Source organism: Eubalaena glacialis, chromosome 4, assembly GCF_028564815.1.
Source record: "Eubalaena glacialis isolate mEubGla1 chromosome 4, mEubGla1.1.hap2.+ XY, whole genome shotgun sequence".
Lineage (NCBI taxonomy): Eukaryota > Metazoa > Chordata > Mammalia > Artiodactyla > Balaenidae > Eubalaena > Eubalaena glacialis.
The window spans coordinates 178,071,426-178,080,005 of NC_083719.1; the positions used below are offsets into that span (position 1 = coordinate 178,071,426).

Genomic DNA, 8,580 nt, shown 5'->3' on the forward strand with positions numbered 1-8,580 from the left:
CGGCACAAGACAAGACCCAAAAGCTAGAAGTAAAGATCTAACCTCGGCTCTTAGGAAACTGATGGCTGGCCCTTTCCCGGGGCACGTTGGGAAATATAGTCTTTTTCGGTACAGGGAAATAATTTCCGGGTCAAAACATTGAGAGTGGGCGTGGCTCTGCGTCCCTTCCCACAGTGGGCGTTGAATTTCCCGGCTACCCGAAACTTGCGGTTTTCTGGGTTCCGGTTGTTGACCGGAGCAGCTACTTCCCTTTTTGCTTCATGCGCGCCTCTGCGCATGCTCTGAGCTTCGTCCGCCAGTCGGTGGACTATGGTTGTTTCCAGAGACTACATTTCCCAGAAGGCCGCGCGAGTGGGCAGGGCCCCCTCTCGCCAAGGGGAGGGGAGCGGCGAGTCGAGCGGACGCTGAGCCAGTGACCTCTTTCTTTCTTTTATTTAACATAAAACCGGTGTGTCCACCCGCAGGGCCCCGCGGCTGGGCCGGACCCAGTGCGGACGGGCTAGCTCGGCCTGGCCCCTTGGAAGGCGAGGCGGAGCTGCACTAGGAGAACGAGTGAACCCCTCCACTACTCCCTCTCCTGGAGTTTGGAACTGTCAAGCTCCAGCTCCCACCCTCTCTCCAGGTTCAAGACTCCTGCGCGGCCCACGCCGCGGGCCCGGCGGCGCTCGGGGGCCGGGCCGTGCCTGCCTGGCCCGTGAGGATCTGCACCAGCAGGTCGGTGGCCAGCATGTGCGACGGCTCCTCGAAGCCGATGGTCAGCAGCTGCTCGTAGTCCCCAGGAGGCTGCGGGGACAAAATCCTGGGGGCCGGGGAGAGACAGGCCTGGATGTGAGCGTCCCCTGCTACTCGGGAGCCCCTCCCCTTGAGTGAGAGGCTGTGGCTGAGAGAGGCTTTGTTTCAGCTAGGGGTGGGAAAAACCCTGGGGGAAAGTGATTTTCTTGTTGATGAGAAACATAGAGGGTAATGGCTCTGGGAGGCTGAACAACTCTAGCCCTGACCTGGCCAATTACTCAGCTAGCTGTGTGTCCTTGGGCAGGTAATTTATCCTCTCTGAGCACCTGTTTCCTTCTTTGTAAAATGGGGCTAGTAGTATAGACCTCAGTGGGTTGTTACATGAGTCTGCATAAAGCGCTTTTCAGGGCACAATAAAATGCTATCATTATTACCAATGGAAACAGTGTTGGGGGAGGTAGATGGTCTTTGTTTGGGTTCTGCCCCTCCCTCCAGACCCCACGCCCACCTTGCCGTTGCCCTAGCTCCTACCATGAATAAAGGTCATCCTCAGCTGGTCCTAGGGGCACCCATCGGCCGATGGACCACAGCTTCTGAATCTGGGGGCATGAGTTGGTTGGACTCTTGCCTGTGTCTTCCCATGTATCTCTATAGCACAGGAAGTAGCTGGGAGGGGAAGGGGCAGCAATTAAACGTGAGCAGTTTCCTCACTTCTGTTGGAGGGTTTTAATTTTGGAGGTAACGTGGAAACTCATCAGAAGTTGCCTTCAAGTTCTCAGGTAGGGATATGATTCAATCCTGAGGCCTTTTCTCACTGTCAGCCTACTTTTAAGATAAGGGGTTTTATTTTGATGGGGGCATATATATATTTTTAAAGGTGGGGATGACCTTTCAAAGGTCCTTGATTTCCTGCTTGGCTTTCCATGCTTTGATGGTGGTGGTTCAGTGACCCAAACTGGCGTTCTCCGTAGAGAGGGTAGGACTTTGATTCTGATAAGGGGACTCACTAATCCACACGGGAATCTTGCCCCTGGCTGCTGGACTCTGGGGTGGTTTCCAGGTTCCAGCGCATCTTCTTATAGAGGTATCGGGGGAAGCGGCTGGCGGTGTAGGCGGCAGGGGCACAGTATCTAAAGATGGACACCTCGTGGGAAGGACTGATGGAGAACCTCCCGCAGAAGAAACAGGAGATGCTGGCAGGAGATGGGAGAGTGGGGAATGAGGGTATGCCCTGGACTCCTCCACCCCTGACCCCAATCCCAGTCTCCTAACCTTTTACCTTAGGGGGTCAGTCTCCTCCAGGTTCACAAACCCAAATGATGCATACATAAGGACCAGCTGTTCCAGGCGCAGAGTCAGCTGTTGGGAGATCTCCAACAGCTGCATGGAAGAGGGGGCATAATGTGATTAGCTGGCCTGCCAGGAGCGTCCTCCCCATCCCCCAGGCCTGAGGGATGAAGAAAGGGGCATAGGGTCTAGGAAACCTGCTCCACACACCCCCTTTCGGATCAGCTCCTGCAGGGCTCCATAGATGGGGGGCACACTCCGTGCAGCTGCCTCCAGGTACAGGAAGTAGGGCTCACACATCTGCAAGAAGGTGGGCATGGCCTTCGCCAGCTGTTCCTTCTGCACTCGGTCCCTGTTGAAGGGAGAAGGGGGCCTTTGCCTGAGGTCCCTGGCTCCCCCACCAATTTCTCCCATTCCACTCACTGCCCACCTGTATCCCTGACCTGAACCCCCACTACGAACAAAATCCCCCAGTGTCAGGCCTTTCTCAGAGCATCTTCCAGGACCACCAGCATCAAAAACATTTGAAACACTTGTTAAAATGCAGACACCTGAGTCCCAAGACTGACTTTGACTTACTATTCCCTGGGTGAAGCCCAGAAATCTAGGGTTTAAACAACCTCCCAGGGGATTCCCGTGGACATTGATATTTGAGAATCACAGCCCCCTTTCCCTTGGTCTGGGAATCATATTATCCTTTGAGGTCTCAAACTGGTAGCCAGTAGGCCAAATCTTGCTCAGATAGGTTTTGTTTAGCCTGCCCAGGGTTCAAAACCTAAGCCAACGGTTAAAAAGTGGGAGAAGAGTTGTAGCGATTTGGCAACCCCAAGGGCCCACATAATAGCCCGCACTCCCTAACCCCAAATTTCTACAGTCCTCGTAACTCTTCGAAATTGGATTGCTAATCAGCTAGCTTCATTTACCTCCTCTGGCTCCTAATGCTTTTGAGTTTGCAAACCTAGTGTATGTCACCTATTTTGTTATCCCCTCCTCCGTCTCCTTATCCATGGGTAGAACCTAGGACCCCGTCCAACATCACCTGTAGAACAAGTAGCTCTGAAAATCATCTGCCTTCTTGAGCAGGTAACGGAGCTGTTCGCTGATGGGGCTGAACATGGTGTCCAAGGGTAGGCGAGGAGGGGCAGGCCCGGGGCCTGGGGCCAGAGGCTCAGGGAAAGGCTTAGAGGTGGAGGCCTCGGGCAGCTGCCCCTGGATATCCTCGGGCTCCGCCTGGGGTGAGTCCCCAGGTCGGCCAGTGGGAGGCGACCACGAGGGGTCTTCGCAGTGCTGTACCCCAGGTTCCAAGTCGTCCGGGAGCGGCGTTTCCCCAGGGCCCGCGGGGAGCGGCCCCAAGAACCACCGCCTGGTTGCCATCGTGCGGCGGGAGGCGGGGACCAGAGCTCTTTAAGCCTCCGCTGCTCACATTGGCCGCAGGTTCGACCCCGCCCAGGGTACCTCACACTTGGCTGGGAGCGCGTCCTCCTTCATCTCACCCGGGCCTCGACCTCTCTGCCGGCGCGGCGTGGAGGGAGTTCAGTTCATTTGAATTTCAACACGCAGGAGGGGCGAGCCGCTTCGGCTCGCGCTGCGCGGCCCGGCCGCGGCGCCCCGCGCACACGCGCGCTCCCGGAACCTGGCCGTGGGGTACGCGCCGGGGGAGGCGACCTGGGCCGCTGCTGGAGCGGCAGTGTCCTGGGGTTGCGGCCCGGGGCCAGCGCATTTGACTCTGAGGCGGTTTCCTAGGGAGGAGGGGTCTCTACCGAGCGTCCAAACCCCGGGGTTGCAGGTATAGAAAACGAGGATGGCCCCGCCCCACTCGCTGAGTCTCTGACTCCCAGGACACGGAATCTGTATATTTTTTTAAAAAAACTAATGGAGTTGAGAAACTGCATTAGAACTTAGTAGCACTTGTGATGTAGTGGTTGTTACTAACAATAATAAAAATTTTCACTTGGAAAAATTTTCCCATCCCATGATCTCATCTGATGGCCCAGTCCTTTCTGCCCCTTTTATGGAGAGGACCAGGAGGCCTGGAGACCCTACCATGGGCCCAAAACAGACCCCTGCCCGCAACAGTTGTAGGCTGGATTCTTTGTAACATGCAAAGGTTGTCAGATAATAGAGCTAGGAAGCCAAACACATTAATTATACTTAAAGACTCTGGGTAAAGAACTCAGACAGGTGTCGGGCTGCACCCTGCGTGACCCTGAGCAAGCATCTTTGCTGTGATGAGCCAGCTGCCACGTCTGTAAAGTGGATTTTTCACGAGCCCTGCCTCATGGGGCTGTGGTGAGAACCCAGAGAATGCCCGTAAAGCCTAGAGTTAACTGCTAGTCACTTAACAAATATTTGAGCACCTACTGTGTGCCCAGGCGCTGTTCTGGGAATGGGGAGATGGCAGAAGAAGCAAATATTCCTGTCCTCCTGGAGCAGTTAGCTGGCTGTGGGGCAGCCCCATTTACTACCTGTCTCCCTCCTCAAACAATTCTGTCCTAACCCAAGACTCCCAGGAGGCTGGTGTGGATCTTCACCTCCCCGACTACATTCATAAAATGGACGCTGTGGCATGTTTTTCTTCTCTCTTTTTTTAAAATTTTATTTAAAAAACCTTCGGTGCAATATTAAAAAGCAATACAGCCAGCTGGAGCGACAATGAACAGAAAGAAATGGGAGGGGTAGGGAAGATCCAGGGACCCCCCCTCCCAGCTGCTCCCAGGGGCTGGAGGCCAGGGACAGACTGGGAAGGGGCCTGGGTGGTGGGGGAGGGAGGAATCGGCCACCCACCAAAATGAACAGACAGAATAAAACATTTATATAGGAAACATCTGGCTGAACTGAAGAGGATCTAGGGAAGATGGGAAGCCCCCATTTTATTTTTCCAAAAATGTCCTAGACTGGGTGAGGGGGAGGGTTGGCCTCCTGGGGTGAAATGAGTAGGCCCTGTCCCACCCCACACTCCTCTATCATGGAGTACAGGATGTGCTGGGGGCCAGAGGTGTGTGTGTTGGGGAGACACAGGGAAAAGGTGAGCAGGAATGCCCCCTCCCTGGAATCTGTTACGAGGGCTGAGGGTGTCCCCAACCAGCTCCCGGACTCTGGGGGTCTTGGGTAAGATGGGGACTGGAATGGGTTGGGGCAGGGGTGAGGCTTGGAGCTCAGCCTAGAAAGCCATCGGGGTCGTCATCCTCAAAGTGGCCTTGCTGCAGCACCTTGATGTGGTGCTCGTAGATTTTCAGGGCTGGGCCGAGGCGGATGGACAGGCCGGTCAGCACATCTGTGCGCTGCATGAGCAGCAAAGACTTGCCATCGATTTCCTGGGTGGGACAGAGAGAGAGAGAGAGAGAGAGAGAGAGAGAGAGAGAGAGAGAGAGAGAGAGAGAGCGAGCGAGCAGGGTCAGAGGACACCCCCCACTAAGGCCCTGGAACGCTGGGGCTAAGCTGAGGGTCAGGAACTCACCTGCTCTTGGAAAGCTGTTGCCTGCTCGGGGAAGCCGGCCTCGGTGAAGTACTCTACCACATCTGTCACCGTCCACTCCACAGGATCAGCTGGCTTCTCCTTGCGCCCAGAACTGTGTTGGAACAGAGGGAACCAGTGAGCAGTGATGCTCCTCTGGTTCTGTTATACACACCTGGGCGGCACCCCTGTGTCTCAAACACCCCAACTTACGGACAGCCAAAGGGGGTCCCATCAGCCCCAGGTAGGGCTGGTTTTCCTGGGGGCAAAGGCACGGGGGATGGGGAGTCTGGCCCAGTGGCAGCAGAGGCTGGGAAATAAAAAGCATATGCCTGTGGTTTCGTCTTGGGGCTCGGTTCCTTCCCACCAGGCACCCTCCCCCACCCAGAGGGGTCCTTACCTGATCCCCCTTCCTTATTCATGGCGGCCATGGAGAACACCTGTCGGGTGCCACTGCCTGGTGCTGACCCCCGCCCTTCATCCTGGCCCTGGTGGGGTCCACAGGGTGTCCACTCCTTGACCCTCTCCTTGGCACTCTGAGGGCCCCGCTCGCCATTAAGCTGCTGGTGCTGGGCACCTGCAGGACGGTCACCCTCGGGCACCTCGGAGCCCTCAGACACTTCGTCTTCATCATCTTCATCTTCATCATCTTCATCCTCCTCTTCCTTCTCAAGCACTCGCTCTTCTCCACCTCTCTGGTGCAAGGGAGAGAGGCACGCAAGGTTAGTAGCTGTTCTGGCCCTGGGCCCAATCCCTGGGATCCAGGACCAAGTGGTGTGCCTCACTACCACCTTTAATATCAACACGGACTAACTTTTACACATTCACTCCATGCCAAGCTCTGTGTTAATAAAGCCCTCAGTAGCCAAATCTCACTAAACTCGCTCAACAACCCCAAGGAGTCGCTACTGTTATTAAGTCGCGTTTTACAGCAGAGGAAACTGAGGCTGGGGAAGATCAAGTCACTTGCCAAGGTCACCACCCGCCGAGCCCGCAGGGAAGAAGCGCAAAGCCCCGGCCGCCTGCGGCCCGGTTCCTCCCAGGATTCGCGCCCCGCTACCAACTTCGCCCGCACCTGCCCATCGCGCGGCGCCCCCCTCCGCGGCGCGCTCACCTTGCTCCGCGACGCGCGGGCGCTAGCAGCCGATGGTGCCCGCCCGGGCCTGTCCCCGCGGGGCAGCGCGAGCGCTCCGAGGCGGGTGCGCTCCAGGCGACCCCGGGCCGCCGCCTCCTCCTCTAGCAGCCCCTGCACGCGGCCGCGGGTTAGGCGGCCGCCGGCGCCGCCGCTGCCCCCGAGGTAGCGCACGACTTCCCGCAGGCTCACGGGCCGCGCCGGGCCGCCGGCCCGCGCCGCGCCCCCCTCCGGCGGCTGCTGTGGCTGCGGCGGTGGCGGCTGCTGCTGCTGTGGCGGCGCCGGCGGCTGTGGCGGCGGCGGCAGCGGCGGCTCCCGGGCGGCGACGGCGGGCGGGGGGGCGCGGCGCGGGCCGGCCGGGGGCGCCACTGCCGGAGGAGCAGCGGGCGCGGGTGGCGGCGCGGCCAGGGGCGCGGCCCGCTGCGCGCGGGGACCCGGCTGCGCGGGGCCGGGCGAGGGGGGCGCTGTGGCCGCGGCAGCGGCGGCCGCGCGGGGCGCCCGGGCCGGGGCGGCGGCGGCGACGGGCGCGGGCGGTGGCGGCGGGGCGGGCGTGGGCGGCGGCGCGGCGGCGGCGGCAGCGGGGCCCCCGCGGGGGGCGCGCGGCGGGGCCGGCGGGGTGGCTCCGCGCCGGGGCGGCTGGACGCGCGCCGCGTTGCGGTACGAGATGCTCCCCTTGTAGCTGACCCGGAGCACGGCGCGCTGCTGGATCAGTTTCTCGAGCTCGGCGCGCGTGCGCTCCGGCTCCGGGCCGTGCCGCCGCCGCACCATCCGGCAGATGCGCTCCAGGTCCGGCCGCGCCTTGCGCGAGCGCAGCGAGTCGATGGTGTCCAGGATCCACTCTTGGTAGTGCGGGGAAGCGGCGGACGACGAGGCAGCGGCCGCCGTGGTGGCGGCCGCCGCCGTCTCCGGCGGGGGTAGGGCCGGGGGCCCCGCCATGCCTCCCGCCCGGCCCGGCTGCACCGTGCGCGCTGCCTCCCTCCCAGCGCGGCGCCCCCCTCCCCGGCTCCCCTCCCTCCGCCGCTGCCCGCCTCCTCCGCCTCCCCCCCCCGGGGGGCGCAGCGCCTCGGCGGAGCGGCGGCGGCGCTGCTGTTTCTTTGCAAAAAAAAAAAAGAACGAGAGAGAGGGAGCGAGAGAGAGAGAGAGAAAAAACAGTGAGAGAGAAAGAAAAGAGAGAAAAATATATGCACACACTCACTCACTCGCACGCACGCACACACAGACCCGCTTCTGCTGGGCGCGCGCGGGGCCGGGGATGCGAGGAGGGAGGAGGGGAGCGCGGCGCGGCCGGCCCCTCCCCGCCGCCGCCGCCGCCGCACGCGCGCCCTGCGCCCGGGACACTCCGGCCCCCCTTCCTTCCCTCCCTCCCTCCCTCCCTCCCTCCCTCCTCCCCGCCGCCCGCCTTCCTCCCTCCCACCCCCACGCGCCCGCTTTTAAGGTGGAGCCCGGGCCCCCCGCCCGCCCCCTTTACCCTGCGCTCTTGCTCACTCCGGCTCGCTCCGGCCCCCCCTTACAACTCCCGCGCGCTTTTTAAGGAGGCGCCGCGGAGTTGGCGCCGGGGCGGGGGCGGGGGAAAGCGGCGGGCGGGGGAGGGGGAGGGGAGCGCCTGGGGGAGGGGAGAGGGGGCGGGCGGGGCGGGCGGGCGGTGCTCGGCCGCCCTCCAGCCATTGGGCGCGGGACCCAGACGTCCCCGGCGCCCAGCCCCCCTCTCCACGCCTCCCCGGCGCGCTCCGCTCTCGGGACCGCACTTACCGGGAACTCGCCGCCCGTGGGTCGGGCCACCGCGCTCTGCCGGCGCTGCGGGAATCCTCGGACCACCGACGCCTCCGCGCCCCTTGGGCGCGCTTGGCTCCGCGGGGAGGATGCGGGAAGGGGGGCGCGCACCGTCACCCCCACCCCATACCCCCCTACCAGGGCCGCCCCCGCCGCCGCTCGGCCTCCCGGCGCGCCGGCCCCAGCTTCTCCCTAGAGCGCCCGC

The 8,580-nt window shown here is 61.5% G+C and overlaps 2 protein-coding genes across 2 annotated transcripts; both read right to left on the reverse strand.

Annotated features, from left to right (window-relative positions):
* Positions 1–564: 564 nt before the first annotated feature.
* Positions 565–3,393, reverse strand: C4H19orf67 (chromosome 4 C19orf67 homolog). The gene is made up of 6 exons (XM_061188747.1): positions 3,059–3,393; positions 2,230–2,371; positions 2,012–2,112; positions 1,740–1,925; positions 1,264–1,398; positions 565–799 (listed from the first exon to the last, which is right to left on the reverse strand). Exons 1-6 carry the CDS (start codon positions 3,391–3,393, stop codon positions 625–627), a joined length of 1,074 nt encoding a protein of 357 aa, XP_061044730.1. The 3' UTR covers positions 565–624.
* Positions 3,394–4,598: 1,205 nt separating this feature from the next.
* Positions 4,599–8,443, reverse strand: SAMD1 (sterile alpha motif domain containing 1). The gene is made up of 6 exons (XM_061188748.1): positions 8,355–8,443; positions 6,588–7,697; positions 5,874–6,168; positions 5,687–5,783; positions 5,477–5,588; positions 4,599–5,333 (listed from the first exon to the last, which is right to left on the reverse strand). The coding sequence occupies exons 2-6, from the start codon at positions 7,539–7,541 to the stop codon at positions 5,175–5,177; spliced, it is 1,617 nt and encodes a 538-aa protein (XP_061044731.1). The 5' UTR covers positions 7,542–7,697; positions 8,355–8,443; the 3' UTR covers positions 4,599–5,174.
* Positions 8,444–8,580: the final 137 nt, after the last annotated feature.

What these genes read in the sequence shown, in the direction of transcription:
- C4H19orf67 (XM_061188747.1), bottom strand. Translation starts at nt 3,393, where the DNA reads ATGGCAACCAGGCGGTGGTTCTTGGGGCCGCTCCCCGCGGGCCCTGGG. An exon ending in AGGAGCTGATCCGAAAGGGG is followed by an intron (nt 2,113 to 2,229) that starts GTGTGTGGAGCA and finishes TCTTCCATGCAG; the next exon opens with CTGTTGGAGATCTCCCAACA. An exon ending in CAAGATTCCCGTGTGGATTA is followed by an intron (nt 1,399 to 1,739) that starts GTGAGTCCCCTT and finishes TTCCCCTCCCAG; the next exon opens with CTACTTCCTGTGCTATAGAG.
- SAMD1 (XM_061188748.1), bottom strand. Translation starts at nt 7,541, where the DNA reads ATGGCGGGGCCCCCGGCCCTACCCCCGCCGGAGACGGCGGCGGCCGCC. An exon ending in GGGACCCCCTTTGGCTGTCC is followed by an intron (nt 5,589 to 5,686) that starts GTAAGTTGGGGT and finishes GTTCCAACACAG; the next exon opens with TTCTGGGCGCAAGGAGAAGC. An exon ending in CAACAGCTTTCCAAGAGCAG is followed by an intron (nt 5,334 to 5,476) that starts GTGAGTTCCTGA and finishes TGTCCCACCCAG; the next exon opens with GAAATCGATGGCAAGTCTTT.